General features: G+C 64.4%; 1 protein-coding gene and 1 non-coding gene across 2 annotated transcripts; one reads left to right on the top strand and one right to left on the bottom strand.

The window, feature by feature from the left end:
- The first annotated feature begins 3,564 nt into the window (after positions 1–3,564).
- LOC118601165 lies at positions 3,565–3,690 on the top strand. The gene has a single exon (XR_004950249.1). It is a non-coding gene; the product is annotated as a U6atac minor spliceosomal RNA (small nuclear RNA).
- A 2,038-nt stretch (positions 3,691–5,728) lies between these two features.
- WDR5 (WD repeat domain 5) lies at positions 5,729–22,955 on the bottom strand. Its single transcript, XM_016128794.2, has 14 exons — positions 22,840–22,955; positions 20,015–20,202; positions 19,208–19,316; positions 18,822–18,895; positions 18,366–18,455; positions 18,059–18,148; positions 17,761–17,844; positions 15,639–15,694; positions 12,558–12,604; positions 10,390–10,465; positions 9,669–9,702; positions 9,309–9,383; positions 8,573–8,660; positions 5,729–7,605 (listed from the first exon to the last, which is right to left on the bottom strand). Exons 2-14 carry the CDS (start codon positions 20,093–20,095, stop codon positions 7,505–7,507), a joined length of 1,005 nt encoding a protein of 334 aa, XP_015984280.1. The 5' UTR covers positions 20,096–20,202; positions 22,840–22,955; the 3' UTR covers positions 5,729–7,504.
- Positions 22,956–23,283: the final 328 nt, after the last annotated feature.

Here is a 23,283-nt window from a genome sequence, read left to right as displayed (position 1 = left end):
AGGTCACGGCTCTGCGGGTCACAGGAAATAGGAAACTGTGAACCATGGACGATTCCCGGCTGCAGAAACGTGAGCGGCTGGGCCCCGAGGGGGCGGCTGGCAAGGTCACGGCTGTTCCACTCGGGTGGTTTTCGACACGTGCGCAGGGAGCGTCGCAGACCACGCGTGACGGCACTGACGCCAGGAGGTGTCCGGGCCCCCGCTGGAGGTGTCCCGCGGCAGGAACCAGGGTCCCCTCCACCCGCCCTGGCCCCTCCCAGTGTCTCCGGGGCCTCCGGGCTCCAGACAGCACTGCCTGCCACACCCGGGGCGTCACCTTCGGACACTGCATGAACGCCCCGAGCCTTAGTGTCTCTACCTAGAAACTGGGACAGTAACAGCCAACTTCTGCTGAGGCCTAAGCTCCAGTGCCATTGGGCAGGTAGGCCGCTTGCCCAAGGCCAGAGAAGCCACCCCAGGAGCCGAGAAAGTTGGCCTTGCTGCAGGGGCTGAGGCTTAGAGATGCTTGCTTAGTGCCCTTTGACCCCGTGCCTGGCTCGCAGGCGGATTCCTCCACTGTCACTGCCTGGGACCCTGAGAGGTGCAATCCCGCCCCCTGGTGGACACTCTTGGAATTGCCCAGCCTGGCGCCCCAGGAGAGGGCCTGGATTCCCCACTATACAACATCCTACCGCGAGAGGACAACTGGCTGCTGTGGACGCCCAAGCCCTAGGGTACCCCTTCTCGCAGAGAGCAAAGCGCAGGTGAGGGGCAGGAGTGCCCGGGCTCCTCCAGGGCCAGCAGGATGGGGGCCGGCAGACAGAGCACCCATGGGCCGGGGCTGCCCCCTCCCGAAGGCTTCTGGTCTGTGTGGTGGCCTTTACTCGCGGCCTTGACACTGACCCTCTGGGCCCCAGCAGTCACTCTGAGAGGCTCGTGATGGCCCCTGGAGGGTCCTGGGTCACGGAGGCCTTCCGTTCCAAAAGGCAATGAGTCCCGGGGGCCTGTCCCTGTCCCTGGGAATGTCGCGTCTCTCCCTGTCGCTCCCCAGCTGAGAACGTCCCAGGAACCTGGAGAGGCCGCTGGGGCTGGCCAGCCAGCAGGCAGACCGCTGTGAACTGGAGGCGAGCGGGGCAGGGGCCAGGTCCCGGCAGCCACCACGCCCCACCCCACGCAGCCGCGGACGCTGCCAGCAAGATGTGTCTCCAACCGCCACCCCCCGCCAAGATTCAGCTCTAGTCCCACCACCAAAGCTCTGACCTGTGGGACCGAGCTGCTCTCATCCCCGTCCTGGCCACTCTCCTGGCCACCGAGAACTCCGAGTGGTAGTGAGCTGGCTGACCCGGGCTGCCCGCAGGCTGGGGACGGGAAATGCCCAGATATGGGGCCCAAACTGACCTCAGCCTTCCCTGCAGCTGCTGAGACCTGACTGCAGTGTTCCTCCAGCTGCACCGTGGAAACATCGTCGTTGGGGGTCCGGAGAGCCCTGCAAAGCCGCCTGTGCCCAGACACGAGCACTGTGACTGGGCTCCGAATACCCGGGGGCGGCAGGCGGGGTGCCAGTCGCCACTCCACGCACGCCTGGCGCGTGCTGCCCAGGGGCCAGTCCCGGACGCAGCCGGATTCGCGGAGCCAAGGGCACCAAGCTGTGCCTGCAATTCCAGCGGCTGCCGCCAGGGGGTGCCCGGCGAGGCTGGCCGGATGCTCTCAGGAGCCCCCTGCCGGTCGGTCCAGCCCCGTCTTCCCCACATCCCCTCTCCTCGCAGCCATTCTCGCCCCTCCGTTTCCTTCCCTCCTGGGGGCCCTTTCTCCCTCCCACACTCTCTTTCCTCTGAGAACACAGACCTCCATCCCACGGCCCATTAGCCAGGACGAAACCCAATTAAATTTAAATCTCAGATGCACAACGAATAAGTTTTAGTGTAAGTATGTCCCGTGAAACGCTGGGAACATACTTACATTAAAACACTACTGGCTACGTAGCTGTGATTCCAGTTTAACGGGGCGTCCGGTTTTCATCCGGCAACTCCACCACACTGCAGGGAGGAGGCTTACACAGGCTGGGGCTGCAGTCGGACCGGAACGGGCTCCCCCGCCCCCCACCGCCATTCCCACCCGCTGGGAGTCAGGGCCAGGCCCTCGCCCCAAACCCTCTAGCGACAACTAACTTGCTGGGTGCTCACGGCCACGTCCTCCTCACCTCTGCTTCTGTCTGTGCAAAATGATGGCACCTTCTCTTACTTCTGCGACTCTGAGTGGAGCCCCCCAAGGCATGCAGAGGCCTCTAGGGACAGCCCCCGGGCAATGAAACCTAGGATCCGGTGACTTCCGATGAAGTCCCCTGTAGGTGACCGCTCTGCCTGCCCCTCGGCCTCCTGTGCAGGACAGGAGGCTCATGGCTCCTGCCCCTGGCCCGGAGCGACTGGCTAACCAGGCGGACTGTGCCAGCCAGTCTCGCTGCTCGAGGTGGAAGTGAGAACGTGCAAGAACCAGGCTGGGGGTCTCTCACAATAATGCGACACTGTAACTCAAGGCTTTACCTGAACCTTCCAACAGAGGATGGGATGGAGGCAAGGCTGGCAGTGGGCAGTCAGCGCTGCCTCCCACCGGGGGGCCCGCCATCGCTTCTGCCCACTGCCCTTCTGTGGCCGTGAGTGCGTGTGGACACGGCGTGCACATACATGCACGCGCGCATGCTCGTACACGCCCATATACACACGTGTGCAAGCATACATGCAAGAATGCGTACACATGTGTGCGCGTAAACATGCGTACACACGCACACATACACGTGTGCACACATGCACGCACTGCGCGAGCACGTCTCCCACGCCCCAAGCGGTTTATGAGCAGGGCGTCCCGGCCCGAGGACACACGCGAGGCGTGGGGGCGAGCCGCGCGGCGCGTGCGGGAAAGGAAGGCGGAGGCGCAGTGGCGGCGACGGCCAGCCCCAGGAGCAACGGATTTAAATGTAGGAGCCCTGACGAGAGGGCGGACAGGAGAAGGGCGGGAGGCTCCGCGCAGACTGGACCGGCGCCGGGGCTTGAACCCGCGGCCGCTGCACAGCGCGGAGCACGCGCGGAAGCCAAGCGGGCCGAGGGCGGAGCATGCGCGGGCGTTCCTCCGCGCCCCCAGGGCCCGCGGCACCCACAGTTCCTAGCGCGGAGCCGCGGCCGGAAGTCCGCGGAGCGGGTCTTCCTTCCTCGTCCTCTGATTCGCTACCAACCGCTTCCATTTCCGCGTAGAGTTCCGAGCCGTTTCCCGACAGCGCGCAAGGCGCGTCGCTGTTTTGTTTCCGGGGGAATCCAGTGTGCGGAAGAACGCGGGGGACTTCCGGAGGCCCCTCCCGGCCTCCTATTGGCTGGTTTCACGAATATATTAGAGCACAAGAAAGATGGTTTACTTTTTTTACTCACACGCTGAAATGAATACAGACTATTTTGTGTGACTGGTGCGACCCCCCACACCCTGTCCCGGGGGATGCGGACGCCTCCGCTCGGGCGTCCGAGACGCGCGCAAAGTCACCGTGAGCGAAAGGCGAGGCGCGCACGCGCCCTTAAATGGCGGAGGCGCGCGGACGCTGCCGTGTTGTATGAAAGGAGAGAAGGTTAGCACTCCCCTTGACAAGGATGGAAGAGGCCCTCGGGCCTGACAACACGCATACGGTTAAGGCATTGCCACCTACTTCGTGGCATCTAACCATCGTTTTTTGTTGTCTTTTCCCTTTTTTTTCTTACCCTCCTGGCATCCCCAGTCCCCTGTGAGGGGCTGGGTGACATGGGTGGCGTTACGTGACCGGCTGCGACGCGTGTGCGGTGCGCACGCGTGCAGACTGTGCCGAGCGGCCTGGCACTCCTCGTGAGACCGGTACCTCCACTGTCCGGGGGTCATCAGCTCACCTGCGGCAGGTACGCCTCGCCTTGCCCCACACTCCAGTATTCCCGCCCCGAAGGCCTTATTCCGGACGCCCCCGCCCTCCCGCACGCCAGCCTCCATGTAGTCCACCGTCGGGAAAACTGTGGTTTGAAACGCGCCAGCGAACAAGACGGTGGGTGGCCTGGGGCCCTCCGTGCAGGCCCCGCCGCCTCTGGGGTCCCCGCCACCCGACAGCCCCGCAGGCTCTAGTCCACAGAAAGCGCCCGGAGGGGTGTGAGCTTCCCCGTGGGCTTTTACCATTTTTGCGTTTTGAGTCCATTTGCAAATCCGCGTCGGCATTTGAGCTCTCCTCTGAAGCGGAGGGACGGACACCGCACAGGTTTCCTCACGGAGCCCAGGCTCTCCTCCCCGACCCCGAGCCCCAGGCCCCAGCGGCCACGGAGTTGCACTGCTCTTCCGGCCACTAGCCGGGCGCCCGAGCTGGCATCATTGCCCGGCCTGCAGCGTCCACTGTCCTGCCCCCCGTGTGACCAGAGCTGCCTTTCCTCCGTGCCCAGCCCAGCAGGGAGCACTTCCCGCACCCTCAGAACCCTGCCGCCTGCCGCCCCAAAGGCCACCTGCACAGGGCAGCAAGTGCCTCCCTCCGAGGCTACCGGGCAGGGAGTGACACACTGCCACAGACGTGCACCCCCAGGAAGGCACCCCAAGGGTCGGGGAGGGCGCTTCTCCCCTCTGCGTCGAGCACAACCTGCCATAGGGCTCAAACTTCGGCACATGTAAGGACCCAGAAAGATGTTTATCAAATGAAACCTGACCAGTGACTCTGCTGTTTGAAAATGCCGTACGGCAGCGGTCCCCAACCTTTTCGGCACCAGGGGTTGGTGCTCCCATGAGAATCTAATGCCTGACGGTCCGAAGTGGAGCCAAAGCGGTGATGCGGGCGCTGGGGAGCAGCTGCAGGTACAGATGGAGCTTCCTCCTCTCACCTGCGGCTCACCTCTTGCTGTGTGGCCCGGTTCCTACCAGGCCACAGGCCAGCACTGGTCCATGGCCCAGGGGTTGGGGACCCCTGCGGTACACCACCATCCAGCAATCTTCCAGCCTCCACCTTGGGGCCAGCTTAGAGAAGCGAGCAGCGTAAATCAAGGCACAGACCGGGGCCTACACGGTCAACCGCGCCCTCCAGATGTCGGGTGAAATGGGAGGGAGCTGGGGGGCTCAGCCAGCCAAAGGCCAGTGGGGCTCGGTCAAACGGGCACACGTGGGCGTGCGTGTGCGCACGTGCATCCGCCCCCATGTGTGCGTGTGCGTATATACCCCATTTCAAAGATATTAAGACAACTGGGAAAACCTGGACATCGTATGCTTGATTAAAGAATTAATATCAGGTGTGAATAGAGGCTCGTGGTAATGTTTTTTTCAGAATTTGAGACACGATGTAGTCACCGCTTAAATAAAATATCTGGGATTTATACTAAAATAACGGAGGGGTACAATGCAAGAGGTGGTAAATTCCTGAAGTTGGATGGCTGAGACATGACACGTTTCTCCCTTTTTATTTATGTTTGAAATTTTCTGTAATCAAGTTTTGTTTTTAATGAATATGCTCGAAGGTGTTCCCCAAGATGTAACTGGTCATAGGAATCTGGGTGAGTTACCGTCTGCCTACTTGTCTTACGTTGTCGATAATTAGGACAAACACGTAACTTTCACAGTAGGAAAGGCAGGCTGTTTAGAAGACACCACGATCTTCCCTCCTGAGCATGCGGCTGGCAGGACACTGTGCAGAGCAGTGACGGTGTCCTGGCAGCTGCCCCCTCCCTGGCCCCGGATGACAGCTCGCATTAAGGTAAGAGAGCCTCACAGCAGAAAATTACAAGACAGGAAAATCTTTATTTCCAAAAAGAATGTATTTTTACATAAATCTACAACAGAGAATTCCAATGTAGAAAAAATACACTATGTTCAAGGACACAGCAGTCTGCAGACTCCTCCTCCCGGGACAGAGTGCCACGGGGACAGCGAGCTGGAGGAGGCAACGCGCAGGCCCACCGGGAGGCCCGCACACCGCCATGGTGGCGCCTTCTATCCAATGCTGCCAAGGCGGGTCCCAGCAAGAGCTGAGCCACCGCGCTGCAGCGGTGCATGCTGGGAGCAGGGAGCCCACATGCACCCCGACTGCCGGCGAGAGGACAGGAACCGCGGGGAGCTGAGTTCCAGATGCCTTAGAACAGTCAGGCTCACCCCGTGACGACGGCCACCAGAGGGTTCCCAGGAGGCCTGTCCGAGGGCAGCCCTGCCTTCCTCCACTGGCCTCCAGACGAAGGCCCCACAGGCTTCACCAATCATCGGCACCATCCGGAACGCCCCGGACCTTCGCAGAGGGGGAGCAGGCGGGAGCCAGAGCACACGTCGGCCACCTGCACACCCAGCCCAGGCGGGAGCCGCCCCACGCCTCCTCGGCCTCCTCGGTGCTGACAGAGCGGGCACGAGCCCCTGGGTGGGGTCTGCATGCAGGGGTCCCCGGGGACTGGGAGCGGCTACAAAACTCCGCCCTGCAGTCCTGGCACCGGGCAGGTGGACGACACCCAATGCCCAGCGAGGAACCAGGTCCCAGGCCTGCCCAGGGTGATGCCAGGGAGCCTGCCGGTCCTTAGGCCGCGATGGGCGCTGGACGCCAGCCTGTGCCCCTCGCACCGGAGCCTGAGCCTGGACCGGAGGCCCCGGGCTTCACATGACCCCGGCTTCCCCGCGACGGCAGCGTCCAGCAGGCCGCACAGGGCTCCTCTTCCGCTAAGAGTCCCTGAGGCCGCCCCACCCACACGTTCACCAGCTGTCACCAGCTGTCACCTGCGAGCAGTCGAGCCCTCTGCGGCTTGGGCTTTGCGAGGACAAGGGAAGCACAGGAGCGTCGCGGGGGAGCCGTCCCTGACCACGGCCCTTCCAACCTCCTGCCAACTGAGACTCTCACACACGAGCCGCGTGAGAGCCCGGCTGCCACAACCGTGCACGACATCCTGCCTTTCCCACGGCCCAGGGCGCCGCTTGTGTCAAAGTGGTGACACAGATGGACGCCCGAGGGCGCCCGCCACACCCAGCACGCGTCAGCACAGGGACCGCGAACCCCGAAACACAAAGGTTTTACACGGAAGCAACCTCGCAGTGGTCTGCTTTCCAGAAAGACTTTAAAGTACGCCGGGTGCTGCCACAGGCGGGATCGGTGACAGTGACGACCGTGGCGCCAGAGCATCCACCAGTCGAACGAGAGGGGGGCCCAGCGGAGGCCGACGGGGGGCGCAGCGGGGACGGGCCCCAGCGCTTGCACTGGGTAATGAAACATCAAAAACAGTATAGAACATTTACTGGAAAAAAACACAATGCACGTACATTGAACGCCACCCTCTTGTAATAAAAAATTAAAACTTCTGTTGACTGTTTTGACATAATACAGACTACGAACTCTTCCCCAGACGGTGTGGGAGGAATGGGCGAGAAACGTCACCTTCAGAACTCGGTGGTGGGAGCGCGCCCGCCTCGAGGCGGCTCGTCCAGGCCCCTCCCGGACCCCCACGCCAAGGGGAAGCCCCCAGACACCTCGCTGCTGGCCAGGCGGGCCACCTCCCTGGGAGCCTGCCGTGGCACCGAGGGCCTAGCAGTCACTCCTCCAGAGCTTAATCGTCTTGTCGTTTTCCAGCGCGGCCGAGGCGATGATGTTCTCCGTCGGGTGGCACGCCGTCGAGATCACAACATCTGGGAACAGACGCGGCAGCGGCGGCCTCCTTGGTACAGGGACCTCCCCCCCCAGCACCCCGCAGGCCTCACCGCCCCTCCCCGCGACGGCGACAAGCGCCGTGCTGCTGCCCGTCTGCCCGGCAGAGCCCCGTGGGCAGCAAGCAGGGCATGCCCACAGGCCGGCGAGCCCTGGCCTGGCTAGAAGCCTTCCTGACGCAGTGGCCTGGGCGTCTGTCCATCTGCGAAGGGCCAGCAGCGGCCTTCACAGCCAGGAGACCCAGGCTGCAACCGCACAGCCGTGCGCACCCGGGGCTGTCACGGGTGGTCTCGCTGCGTCACCCGGAGCCGGCACTCCCACGCCCCCCACCACAGCTGGGCCCACGACGCTCCACGGAGGCTGCTGCCACCACGAGCCAAGTCCACTCCCCCGGTGGGGACAGCACATCTCGTGAGCTGGCATCTGGGACCGGCCAACTTAACGCGTTTATCGCTTTTACATGTACTGAACCCCCAAACTTTACCTGTTCCCCAAGTGGCTTCAAACAAGCACTCAGCGTCTGCCCAGGTGGTGGGGGAATTACCAAAAGGGGACGCCAGGCGCTGAGGAACCGGCGGGGGCAGAGCAGCGGGGGGAAGGTCACCCGGGCACCGAGGACCCGGTGCGGCCAGGCCCTCGGCCGCCTGGGGGCCAGAGCCCTGACGCTTCGCAGCTGCCCCCCCTCCCTGCGCCGGTCTGCATGCGGGACCCGTGCACGGCCACTCGGACAGCGAGGCGGGGCAGCCTGCGGGTGGCCAGGAAGACTGAGGCCAGGACTGGCCTTGGCCAGCTGGGGGCCCAGACAAACCCACTCCCCAGCTGCTCCCCGCAGGCACCGGGGGGCTGAGGGACGAGAGGCGGAACCTGGCGCGAGACACCGAAGCGCCGGCCCCCCGTCTCTGCCCAGCGGCCGCCGCGACCGAGCGGCCCGCGCCCGCCGAGGCTCACCGGTGTGTCCCTGCAGCTTCTGCACCACCTCCTTCGTCTGGAGGTTCCAGATGTACACCAGGCTGTCCTCCGACCCAGACACGATCCACTGGCGACGGAAAGGGGGGACAACGCGAGAAAGCCTGGGTCAGAGCCCGCCCTTGCGGTGGCCACCGCGTCAGGCCCAGGACACCAGCCTGCGTCGCCGCCCCGAGCCACGCCGGCTCCGCCCTCTGCCGGCCTCCACTCAGAAACGCACCACGCCCCGGCTTCTGGGCCTGAAGTGTTTTCCGAAAGGACCTCCGCGTTTCTGTTCGCCTACGTTTCTGCCGAATGTCACGATCTACTTTCAAGTCACACTCTACCTGGACCAAGCATCTAAGACACTCAAGGGAAGAGCCAGGTGGGCAGGGCCTGGGACTCGAGCTCCAGGCGGAAGGCCTGTTTGGGCCAGGCACCCTGGGGACAAAGCCGCGCTGCACGTCCTGCCTTAAAGGGTGCACAGCCGCGCGGCTGCCACACGCCCCGCCACGGACTCTCGTGCCCCCGCTAGTGGAACGGGGCCGGTGCACGCGCAGGCGTGAGCGCACACCCACGCCTGCACAAGCATCGCCAACACTTTGCGTCCTGCGACTCCACGCTGGCTGCCCGAAGAGCCCGTCTCCTTGTCTCGTGGGCGCAGAAGCGGCTCTAGTTCGGGCAGAGCTGGGGTGACGCCTCAGGCGCGCGTCGGGGAGGGACGCCGGGGCCCACTCACCTTCCCGCCGGTGACGGAGAAGTTCGCGAATATGCAGTACTTCTCGTTCTTGTGGCCGGTGTACGTCTTCAGGCACTGAGGAGGCAAGGGGGGCGGCGCGCTCACAGCCCTGGCCTCCCCGCGCCCGGTGCCGACGCTCACGGCCCCGCGACCTCAGTGCTGAACAGCGCTCTGAACTCCCACCGCGCGAGAGCGGCCGCCGTGGAGCGCGCACCGTGGGACCCCATGCCCGGCCCCCACCCACCCACCCCCCCGGCGGGGTCGGCTTGGAGCCCCCGCTGCTCCGGCTCAGCTCCGCCAGCAAAGCCGCAGCCGGGGACGCCACGACCCGGACCCGCGCGGGCCGGCCCGGCCGCTCACCTTCCCCTTACTGTAGTCCCAGAGCTTCAGCGTGCTGGAAGGCAGAGAGGGGGCGTCAGCCACACGTGGCGGGGTCTCTCCAGGGGACCCGTCTCCTGTCACCGTGCACCCCACTCTGCTGCTCTCACGTCTGGAGCACCGCGGGGGCCAGGACCCCTCGCCCTGTCCGAGTGTGGGTGCCCAGCGGGTGCAGGTCCAGTGGCTGAGGACATCTCAAGGCATGGCATGAAAACCCCAAATACTTGTGGTTTGAAGACAGACTTTTCAAAGGCAGCGCTGGGACCTCCCTAACTAAGTGGCCATCTCGCTCCCGCTGGAAAGGGCTGTGGGAGGCCCGGTTCCAGAACCCTCCAGAAGGTTCCAGGACAGAGCACGGCCGCAGCACCCACTCCTCGGCAGGAACAAGGGTGGCCCAAGGGGCCCCTGCAGGGAGCGGCCAGCAGGCTGAACGTGACATCTGCTCCCACGTGGGGCGGAACCAGGGTGCTCGGAGCAGAGCCAAGAAGCACCTTGGAGGCCGGTCGCCCCCTCCAGACAGGGCCGGGGGCTTCCCTGGCCACAAGCCCCCGGAGGTTTGCCCAGAGCAGAGACGGGCCCTCGGCATGGCGTCTGCATGCCGGATGCCGGGTCCTGGCGGGAGCCCGGCTCCGCGCTGGGCTCAGGACGTGTGGCGCGGGTCAGAAGGGGCCACCTGGCAGGTCGGGGAGGCACGAGCGCTTACTTGTCCAAGGTCGCGGCCAGGATGTACTTGCCATTCGGAGAGAACTTCACAAAGGACACAGGGGGGTTGTCGTCATCTGCGTGGAAACAGGGGGGCTGACGCGCGGGCGCAGTGCCGGGGCCTCTGCCGGGGCAGGACGGAGGGCAGCCCCCCTCACGAAGGAGCGTCCCGGCGAGGCCGCCGCTGACCTGGACAGGCCCCACGGGGCCCGCTGCTCGTGCCAGTCGTGAGAGCCGGCGTCGAGGCCTCGCAGGCCCTCACGGGGGTCTGGGCACGCCTCAGCCACGAGGGCCTTCGGAGCCCGGGACCCACGGCGGCTCACACCCCGGCTGCCGGGCCTTTGGCTGGCACGGGACTGCAGGGTGACTCAGGGTTGGGCTCCCTGCGTGAAGGAGCGTGCAGACACCCGCGGGCGACGCCGGCGGCACCGAGCAAGAGACCCGGGTGAGTCCGCTCGGACGCCCTCCTGTCCTGTTAGAGCAGAGCGAGCGGCCGCTAGAAACGGCCTTCGCTGTCCCAGCACGTCCTGGCTGGACCCCGGGCAGCGTGGGAACCTGGTAAGAGCCAGCATGGGCTGCGCGGGAGCCCCTCGCCGCTGACAAGGGGTCGGCACCAATGGAAAGGCCACGTTCCCAGCCCGTGACAGCCTGTGGTCCTCACGGCGGGGCACGTGCCCCAGTGCGGAGCAGGGGCGGCTGGTGTCCGAGCACCAGGGAAAGCAGCTTTCCCAGCTCGGAGGACCCGGGCCCGGCTCTGCTCACCGGGAGCCTCCACTGCCAACTGGTCCCCGACACTGGAAGGGCACACGAGGCGCCGTGAGGCTGCTCACGACCTCGGGTCCCAGGGGCGGCACAGCACGGCCACGGATCTCGGACGGGCGGGGGGGTGGGGGGTGGACGCAGCAGCCCAACCCCGGCTGTTTGCAAAGCGTCACGGGGCTCGTCTGCTCCAGCCCAGAAAGCTCCAACTCCCTGGACGAGAAACCAGACGCAGGGGTGGGGGGCGGTCTGCTGCCCGTGCCGCACTTCCTGCTGCCCCCGGGACGTAAGCAAGCTCTATGGGGCCTGTCCCCAGCTGCGGGGTGGCTGTGAGGACTAAACGTGTTGACGTTATAGCACTTATCGGAGCGAGCACTTCGTCAGGCAGAGGTGGCTACGCCAGGCCTCTGGGGAAAGATGCCGTGACAGTGCGATGTCACTGTGGGGAGTGGGGGTGCACATCTAAAAGATGGCCATCAAGCAAGACAGCCACAAAGGCCACTGTTAGGGCCGATCTATGTCCCTCCCAAAACACCCTGAGGTCCTGACCCCAGCACCTCCGACTACGGAGACAGAGCCCCCACGAGGGTGACCGAGGTACAACGGGGCCCCGCAGGGGGCCCTGCTCCAGTGGGGCTGCCACCTGCACAAGATGAGGTGATCTGGACGGCGGGGCGCACCCAGGAGCAGCCGTGTGAGGGCCCGAGGACGCCGACCAGCAGCCCGCACCTGGGCGCAGGCGCCCAGGCTCCAGGAGCATGAGAACGAGGCCAGATGTTTGAGCTCCCAGCCTGTGGCGTTGTTAGTGGCCTCGGTGACCGACAGCCACACGTGCTCCCGCGATGGCCACGGAAGGAAGCCTGGGGCCGACACCGCCTCGGTGGGCCAGCTCCCTCCCCGCACATGGCACCGAGCCGAGCAGGAGGCTGCGGCCTGGCTCTGCTGTCACCGGGAACTGGCAGCCCCCCCGACAGCAACACCCAGGCCCTGCAGGGCCCGCCGCACCCCACTCCCGGAGGGCCGGCTCCCGGCTCCACTGCGCCCTTGCCCAGAACCGCCCTCCCCACCTTGTCCCCAAGGCGCCACCCACCCCAGTGCCGCAGGCAGACGCCGCACTGCCCGTCCTCCAGGCTCCTCCGCGCCCACTCTGTGCACCCCTGGGTGGGGGCTGCGCACCCGGCTGAAGGAGTGCACTGAGAGGAGCCCTGGGCTCTGCCGGCCATGGGCGGAGTCGGAGGGGCCCACGTCCTTCAGAGGAAGGTGGACCCGGGCACCAGGAAGGGGCTGCTGGGAGAGGCGCCCTCGCAGAGGGAGCAGAGGCGGTGGAGCGGAGCGAGGGTGGGAGGCGTGCGAGGCAGCCCCTTCGGGGACACAGCCCGGTCCCCTGGAGGGGACACCAGCAGCACTCACCGATGAGCGTCTTCAGGCACTGGCCCGAGGCCGTGTCCCAGATCCGACTGCAAAGCGACACAGAACACATACTGTCAGAACCCGTTGCTCCCAACAACACACCCCCCGCTGGCCTTCCCGCCGCCCCGTCCGCCCCCGCTGTAGGCTCCGGGGACGGAATGGGGACCGGAATGGCACGGTCCGCATGGACTTCCGCAAGGGGAGGCGCCAGGAGCCTGGCCGGTTTCCTCCAGGTCCCCAAGTCTGAAACACACCGAGCTCTAGTCACTCGGGAGTTTGTTTTTCGAAACAAGAGATGGTCACAAGCAATTTCCTGGACGTCCCTCGAATTTGGCATTGAGAGCTCAAAGGCCCACTGCCCCTGGCACGGACGGGCACCACGTCCACCCCGCTTGCTGCTTCGGGGACCTCTGTTGAGACGGCACGTTTTTGGAAGCACGCCCCAGTGTGGAGGCACGGGGTCAAAGGGCATGAAGTCAGATGCTGACAGGTGGTCTCCCATGCCCCACCCCCCAGCCCAGGACGGAGAGACCCCCGACTCCAGGCCGACGCGGCAGTCTCAACTCCCTGCCCCTCCCCCGTCAGGGCTTGTCACACCGCCGGCTGCTGGGCTCCCTGCCCCGGGGTCTGTGCCCCCGCACACCCCGCCCCGTCCGCCCAGGACGGCTCCGCACTGTGCTGCAGTGGCGTCGGCCGGGCTCTCCTGCCCAGACATGGCGACCCCGTCACTACCCCAGCCCGAGCCCCCGCACACAGCCCAAAACGCGCGTGTGAATGAGAAGTGCTCCGTCACTAGCGGCAGGATCACCCGGCCGGGCTGGGGGCAGCGCCGACGGCCCCGTGGCCGCCGGGGGGCGGGACGTGCGCCCTGCCCCGGCCCCTCGGCCCCTCGGCCCCTCGCTGTGCGTCTGTACTTCCGCCTTGGTCTTTTCTCCACACGGGCCCTGCTTCCTCGTCAGACACGTCCCTAAGAGCCCCGACGTGCCTGCCACCGTCACACACGGAACTTTCTCTCAGCCACTAGCTGGTAACCAACCCCTGAGCTTCTCACCGCATCCACCAGAGACTCCAAACCGCACCGAATGACAGCGGGGAGAGCGAGGCGGATTCGCTCCTGATTTCAGGGGAAACGAGTTTGGGTCACCGCTCAGTTAAGTTTCTGGCAAATCAACTGAAACGGCGGCCTATTCTGTGAGAGTTTTGCTAGGAAGCTGCTGCGTCTCGGCGGCCGCCCGTCTGACCTCTACTGGGAATAAAACGTGTGGGTGTCGGCCTCGGTGTGCGGGCATCAAGGTCACGGCCGCCTGATGCTGGCATTTCACAACCCTTTCCTCATCCAGCCAACGCTCCAGGTTACAGACACACTTCTGACTCAAGCACTGCTCAGCGCTTGCTGAGTCTCCTGGAGCCCGGGCACCACCATTCACGAGTGCCGTGGCCCCGTGGGGTTCGTTCTGCACAGAGTGGGGCGGGGGGCGTGCCAGACCCGTAGTGAACGCGGCGCCGCGCGCGGGCTGTGGTCAGAACGGCTTCGGCAGACACGAAGCAAATCGCGTGTGACACTGTGGGGCCTGATGTCATTTTGGCCCCTCAGTCACCTTTTCCGGCCCCTTCGCTGGTGACAGGCCCCTCGAGTCCCCTTTCAGTCGACACGGAGCAGGGTCCACCCCGAGGTCCTCGGGCAGCTCAGCGGTGGACGAAGCGCCCTCTTCGCCCCCAAACCTGCGAGTGTCCCGCCCACGCCCCAGCTTAATCGCGCTCGTCTTTGCCGTCTCCCTTACTTGGGCTTACGAAGGCCACGGTCACCGCTTACTGGCCTCACTGAGGAACACAGCTTTACATCTCCTTGTCCCCCCCGCCCCCCGCCTTCTGCCTTCTACACTCCCTCCTCCCCCCTGGGTGCGCCTTTCACTTCTGCTCCTGCACAAGAGCCAGTCCATGCGCACCCGAGGGTCCCCGGCTGAGAAGGCCCCGCCTCCTGCCGGCGGTGGCAGTTCACGCCCCACGAGCGCGCACAGCTGGGGTGCCGCTCAGACCCGTGAGTCCCAAGCCCCTCTGTCGGTCTGTGACGCGCCAGGCTTAGCCCTACCCCGCCCGGCTCACCGCCCCCGCCCGGCTCACCGCCGACGCTGCCGCCCGCGGCCACTGTCCCCAAATCCCACTCGCGGTCCCGGCGCCTGTGCCTTCCGCCTGCCCGCCCTCAGTGTCACGTCTGCGGCAGCCACGGGCCTTAGCTGAGTCTCGAGACAAAGGGCTTCTGCCCAAACCCGCAGCGGGGCCTCGGCCAACTCCGCGACTGTAATACCGCCACGCCGCGCCTCGGGCCTCGGGCCTTCCCCGGCCTTCTTACGGAAATCGCCGTGTTACTCTATTTTCTTTATTTTTACTTTTGCTAAACGTGGACAAATCTCTAGTCACAGTCTTTCTCCCTATAAACGGGAAGCTCTACCCAAGTCACCAATGAGCCAGTGGCTGCCACCGTGCCACGCGCTTCCAGTAACCGAACGTCACGGCTCTGCCGCCCCGACCCGAACACGAGGCAAGCATCGCCCCGCACTCACCCCTCCGAGGGGCTCGCTGAGTTACATTTAAAACACGTTCGTGTCCTTCCCGTCCCTTGACTCCCGAGCACTCGCATTATGAACTCTGAGCGCCACGGGCATGGCCCGCAGAGGCCGGTCTGGGCCTCTGGCCCCGAGACCCTGTTGAGGCCAACGCGGCCGCCCTGGGACGCCGGGCTGGCCACGGTGATGCCTCGGGCCTGCACCAATGCCAGGGGCATGCGACACACACACCTCGCACCCACACGGACAGAGCCAAGTCCTGCACCGACGGCCTGGCTGGGCCCCTGCGGTGGACACGGCACTGGCCCAGGAGCCCGCGCTCCAGGCTGCGCCACCCCCACCGTCTGCCTCAGCAGTGGCTTCACCACCCGAGGTGTGTGCGTCCCCCCTGCCCAGCCCGCCACAGCGGTCACAGGAGCCCTGTCCTCGCCCCCCGCCGTACACCCGCAGGCCCGGCCGGTGCGGGGGGAGGCCTGTCCCGAATACTCGCCGACCCCGTGAAGGACGCGCCACTTACCAGAGCCCGTCGTAGCTACTGGACACTATCAGGGAGCCGTCGCGATTGAAGTGGACCTGAGGGTGAGGAGTGGGAGGAAAAAGAAACTCACTTCCAAACTGGCGGCACAGCTCGCTCCCTGCCCGGACGGCTCCCCCCACCCCCACCCCCGCGACCCCGCACGACACACACATGCCCGTCTCGCTGCTCACAGCAGCTCCGCCCCAGCCGCCACGTGCGATTCCACTGGTCCCCCGAACCCTCAGACACGCACAAAACCGTCATTTCTACCTGGTGCCTCAAGCAACTGCTTGTTTTACAACCGGTGACTGAATTGTAAAAAGAAAACCCAACCTGAAACGCGTCTTGAGTAATTCATCACGTACCACAAAACGTCATTAAAAACAAACACCGCTTCTCGCTGGACGCAAGCGCCTGACTGGCGCGTGTGGCTGGCGCACGCTGGGCGGCGTGGCTCTGCGGGACCCCAGCGGACACGCCAGGTGTTCCTGGCTGTCCCCCCGTCCCCGCCCGCTGCGCTGGCTCGACGCTCTCTGCGGCGCAGGCCACTTAACTGTCGCCCTGGGCACCAGCTCCCAAAGGCGTTCTCTTTATCCCTGACGTCAGTCAACCTAACCACGTTCACCCTCTTCGATTGCACGGAGTATTTTGACCGAGGCCACTACACTAGGTGACAACGCGTCGACAGAGGTCCCCGACACCGCAACGCCAACACCGTGCTTTGCCCGGTTCCCGACCACGGCCGGGCGCCGCCGCTGGCGAGCACAGCACAGCTTTCCCCTTCAACCAACGCTCCAGCGTCCGAGGCCACTCGGCCCGTGCGCTGCGTGAGGACGGCCCAGCACTGTGAGCTGCGAGGAAGGAGGAACGGCGACGAAACGGGACTTCGTCTGCTGCTCGGCTCGGATGAAGTCACTCGGAACGCCCTCAGCGGGGACCCTGGGGACAGAGGAGCTCACGCAAAGGCACTGAGGCGGGAAAATCCGCGTGCAGGTCAGGAGAGAAAAAACACCGGCCACGAGGCTGCGAGAGGGCAGGACAAGGGACAGAAGGGGACTTCCGGTAAGCCGGCACCGCGTCCAGGCCAGCGAGGGCGGCAGCTGGCCTGCAGCGGGGGAAGGAGGGGCGGGGCGGGCAGACCGCCAGCATGCCGGGGCTGCCGGCTCCCCGCGCAGCTGCGAAGCGGGGCGCGCACTCAGCCACCGCGCCCTCCTGAGGTTCGCCCCGCAGACTGTCACCCGAGTACGCGAGGCCGTGCCCACTGCACTTTCAGTAAAAGAGACAGTTACAAACCAGAGCCCGTCAGGGTGACTGGCAGCGTCCACTGCCCCCGGGGGCGTGCACTGTACTGCTGAGGCACCTTCCAGAAGGGGAGCCTGCAGCTCGCTGCCACACGGCGACCCGCCCTCCTCTGAGCCCAGGCACCAGAGGCAACTCTGCCAGTGAGAGCCGTGTCCCAGGGCCAGGCCTCCGTGGCTGGCTTCGGCGAGCACACGCCATGTCCCCTGTAATGGGCCAGGGCCCTACTATAGTCTCCGCTGGGTAAAAAAGCCTTTCGAAGCCAAAGATGCTGACAATCACCCGGCCACACACCTTTAGACAGCGAGAAGGGCCACGCGCCCAGGAACCAGGCACCACTTACAAAGAGCCCTCTGCTTCTCGGGGCGCACGTGGCCGAGAAACCACCTTGGGCTCTTTGCTAACAGAGAAAGCCTTTGACCGCTTTTTGAAAGGAGCAATTTACGACAATGGCAATTTAACCTTTGCACACCCATCGTGGGCACTGGTGGCATCTGCAGAAGACCGCCTGTCCTGAGTGCACGGGGCCTCACCGACCGCGCAGTCTCAGCCACGACCGGTCACTCCCACCAGCCTCTACCCACCGCCCACCGAAGTAAGCGCCACTCCGAACGTACGCGTCGTCCCCGGCCACACCTACCGACGCGCAGCCCCTCGTCCTGTAAGGCTGGGCTCCGGGACGCCCCCACGCCACGCCCACCCGGCCGGCCCCGGGGCGCAGGGCTGTGAGAGCTCCCCGGAGCACCGGCGGCCCTCCCCTGACCATCGCCCACACTGCCGGGTGGACGTCGAGAGCTGGACGTTCACCGGTCACAGGACTCACGGCGGACACTGGGTCCGAATGCGCAGGCAGAGTCTTGAGGCACTTCCCCGTCTTCACGTCCCATATCCTCACGCTCTCGTCGAACTGCAGGCGGAGGAGGAGATGGAAGCGATTCCGCAGGGAGCAGAGGCGCTGACACCCTCCGGACCCCGCGATCTGCCAGCAGCGCCCCCCGCTGCCCCCCACAAGCAGCATGGAACGACTCAGCTCATCTACCGGGACCCGGCTGCTACCAAGCAAGCCGCGATGGCCACGCACGGCCCACCCGCCTCCCCCCGGGAGGGGCCGGCACACTCACAGAGCCTGAGACGATGAGGTTGGACTGCGGGTTGAAGTTACAGCAAAAGACGTAGTTACTGTGCCCCTTCAGGGTTTTTAGACACTTTCCCTAAAACGAAAAACCATCAGACAGTTAATGCCAGTGACAAATGTTGGCGTCAGGCCGACCCATCTAAACGTAACCAATGGCATTTATGAAACACACCTGTTGACGGCAAGGCCATCCAGGTACTGGCTGGTTCCCAAACTCAAGCCAGCCTCCCCCACCACATCCCTTCTCCACCTGGACGTGCGGCACTGGGAGGGGGGACAAGGGTCTGGCTTACCGAGCTCACGTCCCATATCTTTAGAGTTTTATCATCTGAGGCAGAAACAAGGAGGTTAGAATCTGACGACCAGGCCACGTCTGATATCCCCTGGGGAGGAAAAACCACAGGGTCACCATCTTGATGGGACGAAATACCACTAACCTGCAAAGGTCAAACCCCTGACACCCAGCTAAAGACGAGCAAGTGGTCACCCCCGCGGCGCCCCTCCGGCCGGTGGGAAGCGCACGAATGCCACGCGGGTCCCCAGGGACGAGCGCATTCTCCGTGCCTCTGCCAGGCCTTGGGGGGCGGTGGGCAGGGACTCGTCTCAGGAAGGCAGAAGCAGAAGCATCTGCTTAAAAAACAAGAGGCGCCGCCCACCCAAACAAGCCAGGGGGACAACATTGCAAGCCGGCTAGCCCCAGAGAAGGGTCCCACCCCGCGGCCGCTGGAGCTGCACTCCCCAGAACCTACCAGCTTGTGACCAGATATGGTTTTCTCGAACTTTCCATCATAAGCACCCCAAATTTTAATGAGCTTGTCTGCAGCTGAAAGGAAAAAGAGAAATGAGGTTGTCTCGGAGCCCTACGCCTGGAGACCGGGACTCTCCTCTGGACCCCCTGGAACAGTGGGGGCTGCTCAGGCCCCCCGAACACGGGCCGCCCACAGGGAGCAGCCAGTCCCCGCACCCTCGGAGTGGCGACGGGCACAACTTCAATGGGGAATGACCTCGCTGAAGTCGGACGCCGGCTCGCTGCACCAACCCAGCAGGGTGCAGGAAGGCGGGCCTCCCCAAGGCCTGGGTTTCTGGGCTGCAGCTCGGACAGCCTTGCCCAGCAGCCGAGGACCCCGATACGTACACGAACTCGCCAGCCACTCCCCATTCGGGCTAAACTTCACGGAGGACACGGCTTTCGTGTGGCCGGCCAGGGTAAACTTGAGAGCATAGTTCGGTTTGACCGGGGCGGGCTGTTGACGAGATGGTGCTGGTGAGCGAGGTCAGCCGGGCGACCCCTGCCACCCAACCCGAGCGCCTGCCGATCTGGCTTGCCTCCCAAAGCCTAATCCCGAGCTCAGACCTGCCGTCCGAGCGCCCATCAGTACCCCGAGCGCCCACCAGAGCTCTCTGGATGTCATCTTTCAAAGTAAGCACATCTAAATGTGAGCCCGTTATTTCCCCTCAAAATGCCTGCTTGTCCTAAAGCCCCTGCCCCAGTGGCTTGGCCCCTCCATCCTAATCCCCACCCCACTGCAACAGGCAGCGCCATGACAGCGAGGTCACACCTGTGACGGCTCTGGGCCCGCACCCCCGCCCCGCGCGAGCCTGAAGGCTTGCTCCCGTGGTGAGCGGGCTGGTTTGCTGCCCGCTGTCTAAGGAGAGTCTGCCAAGCCGCCCAGGCACCAGAACTGGGGGCCAGAGTGGGCGTGCTTCCTAACAGTGTTGTCTGCGTCCTGCAGGGGCTCTCACAATCGGGACGAAGGAGCCCCCTCCCCGGGGCACAGGTCCGAAACCCCGGCAGGCACAAAGTAAGCACTGGATTAGAATGGGGCAGTGAAAACTAGCACTGTCTGAGAAGGGGAGAGGGGCCGACGGGCTTCAGATGGCATTTCTGGGCATATCCCAGCCCACGTGCCCCTTGCGGTCCCCAGGAGCCCTCGGGACGTGCCTTGCTCTGCGTGGCCGATGACGACGGGGTGGGCTGTGCTCTGGCAGCCTCTGTCTCCGGCTTCTTCTCCTCCGTTGCCATGGCTGAGGCCCACCGGGCAGGGAGACGCAGGCAGAGCGCGTCACAGCTCCCGACAGGAGACCCACAGTGGGGAGAGCGCTCTGCTAATCGAAACCTACGGTGGGGACCTAGGCCAAAAAGCAAACCACATTTTAAAAATTAATTTCCAGGAAAAGGATAAAAAAGCTTTGACCACCTTGCTGAATCCTGGAGCAGATCCACTGTGGGAAACTGAGGAACCCAACTATCAACCTGACTCCACGCCAGGGCTTTTCAGATGCTAACACACCCCATTGGGCCTTTCATGACTCTAATCGAAGACCCCACCGTCAAGGACCCCACCTTCAAGGACCTTTCTATTCAGTTGTCTGTGTGTCTGCAGGAATGCAGCACAGCCCAAGTGAACTTCTTCAGAGCCCTTACACATTAAAACAAACAAACAAACAAACAAAGGCTTCTTGTCAGGAAACTAAGATGCCAAATTACCAGAGGCTGAGCTTCAGGCACCGGGGCGGGGCGCACAAACATGGGAACTTATCTAATCCTCAGTTGCATCCCCAAGGGATGCGGCAGTGCCCGCCCCGGGGGCTTCCAGAATGCCAGGGGCAAGTGCGAGACACTATCACCGGCAGCGTCACCAGCAGCGTCACTGGTGGGAGCCCGACCTGAGCCAGGCCCTGCGGTAGAAGCCGCAGGTGCGTGCGGATCCACTGCGGGTGGGGGGGGGGGGTGTCACCCTGCCGGCCCGAATCCACACGGGAGCAGGTCCCATCAACCTGGACACACCTCAGAGAAGCACACCGGGTGACTCTGCAACTAGGGAAAGCGTTATTCAAAAGGAGAGCCACCAAGACGCCCCTGCGAATGCCTCTGGCTATCAGACTCCTGGGAGCCGCACCATCGTTAAGAGTTTATGCACTGCAAATTCTCGCTCGGAGTTCAAAACTGAAAGCTCGCACAAGCTGCTTGTCACACCAAGACGAAACGGGAGCCGTCGGAACAGAGCAGCCTGAGGTCCTCATCGGGAGGGAGAGGTGAGCATGTGAGAGCTGCGCAGCGCTCAGTGCGGCAGGAGCCGGCTACCTGCAGCGAGGATGGATCCGCTGCACCCAAAGCCCCGGACCGCGGCGGGGGAGGGGAGGGCAGGTGGGGGCGGGGCGGTTCAGGTAAACCTGCCCGGGGACAAAGTGCTGGCTCACAGCTGAGCTCACTAAATGCTGGCCACTCGGTGATTATCTTTAGCCCAAGGCTCCTTCGCCAATGCAGTGTTTTCCCAGAACCCCACTCCGAGGGGTCAGGGCAGTGGGGCCCAGGGCTGGCCAAGTGAAGCGCCGGAAGGAAGAGGCTGGATTTTAGAGAGAATGGGCAGCTCAGGGGGCCCTGAGTAGCTCTTTTAGCATAAAAATTGAGACCCACCAGGAGGTGGGGCGTGACTCCAGCAAACTGGCTGCCCTCGGGGGAGGGTGGTGCTAAGGAAAAGGGACCCCAGCCCTTCCCAGCTCCAGCCCCATTCGCCCACCCCTTGGGCTAGAAAATCATTAACACCAAAAAATCTGCTGGACTTCTAAAAATAAGATTTCTTGACTCAATGCCCCACGTTTCTACCTAAGGTTGGAGGGAAAGCTTGGCATTTTTCTCGAACCCAGGTGGTTCGGTGGAATAATCATTTTAAGACAGGTGGGAAGCTGGTTAAGGACTAGCTCTTTCGGCAGGACCGTCTGAGGTGAACTTGAACTGGAGTCTGCCTCCAGAGCACAAGCTATCTGCCCCCTCTTAGCACCCAGAGGCTTTTAACCCAGGTGAGCCTAAGCACCTAAGGCGGATGCTCGGTAAATGCTCCCAATGCTGGGAATGCCCTCCCGACTCCCTGTGAAATGCTGATTCCCAGACTCCACCCCAGAGACGAGGCCCCCGGGGTGGTGACACAGGAGGTAACTCGGTGGCCAGCTCCACCTGGGTTCCCCGACACAGACTTCCACTCTGGCTCACCCCTCCTTCTGTGGGGCCGGGCCAAGCTGGGAGGCAGCGTCTGACACAGCACCTGCCCGACTGTTAGTAAACGGACGCGACTGGGAGGAAACTCCATGACTAGGAGGGTCTTTTCACATCACCCAAAATGGCTCTCGCAGACCACACTGGAAGTGGTCTGAGGTTCCAGGGCAAGGCCGCTGTGGCCCTTCCCTGCCTGACAGTGGACCCGCACCCTGGGGACCCCATGCCGGGACCCTGGGCTCTTAGGGGAGAGATAGGGCCTAGGCGCCGGGGCTGAGGGTGAGCAGCAGGTCGGGGTGGGGGCGCTTCTGTGAAGCGGGCAGACAGGGGTCTGCGCGCCCGACCCGGGCACTGGGTGGCTCGGTGGGCCTGGGGTCTTTCTTTGGAGCGGCTGTGGCGACAAGGGCAGACGCAGGCCGGCTGCACGAGAAAAGTCGCAGTCCCCTGGCTGAGGGCTTGTCACTGGACGGTTGGGAAGCGGCCGCACGGGTGAGCGCCCGAGGTCCCCGGGAGCCGGCGGGGGTCGGTCTGAGGAAGGGGGAGCGGACCTCCGCGGGCGGGGCTCCGGGGAGGGGAGGGGGCAAGCGGGGCGCAGGGCGGGTACCCGGAAGGCGAGGCGGTGTGGGCACGCGGGGCGTCTGCACCGAGGGGCCCCGGCGGGCCAGGGCACGGGCCGAGGCCGAGCCCGCCGAAACACGTGCGGCGGCGGCGGTTTGGGGCTGCGGCGGCGCCAGCCCCCGCGCATGGCCGAGGGCTGGGCCGCCCTCGCTTACCTGCCGGGACGCGGCGGCCGAGGGGGGCGCTCCGAGCGTCGCGTCGGCCGCCGCCTGGGCGGGAGCCGGGCAGAGCGCGACGAGGCGGCTCGGGGCCAGCAGTGCGCGTGCGCGAGGGGTCGGCGGCGTCGGGGCGGGGCGAAGGCACAAAGCCCGCCTCTCCGAGGGGCGCTACGGCGAGCGGCGAGGGGCACAATGCCTCGGGCGGGCCCAACGCCTTAAAAGGACAGTGTGCTGCGCGCGGTTCTTGCTGAAAAGCGTTAACCCCAAAAGCGAGCAATGCAGGCCGTTCTTCACTTGCACTTTCTAAAATCTGAAGTATAAATATACGCTACAGGAAAGTGCTTAGGGCACCCCTCGAATGCTCGCATCTGAGCTGCCCTGCAGCGACGCCCCCAGGGAGGAGCAGGGAGCCCATCTGGGGATCTAGGGCCGACGAGGCCC

This window comes from Rousettus aegyptiacus, unplaced genomic scaffold (genome assembly GCF_014176215.1).
Source record: "Rousettus aegyptiacus isolate mRouAeg1 unplaced genomic scaffold, mRouAeg1.p scaffold_m13_p_3, whole genome shotgun sequence".
Classification (NCBI taxonomy): domain Eukaryota; kingdom Metazoa; phylum Chordata; class Mammalia; order Chiroptera; family Pteropodidae; genus Rousettus; species Rousettus aegyptiacus.
The sequence above is the reverse complement of the archived record's forward strand: the minus strand, read 5'-3'. Positions and strand labels throughout refer to the sequence as shown.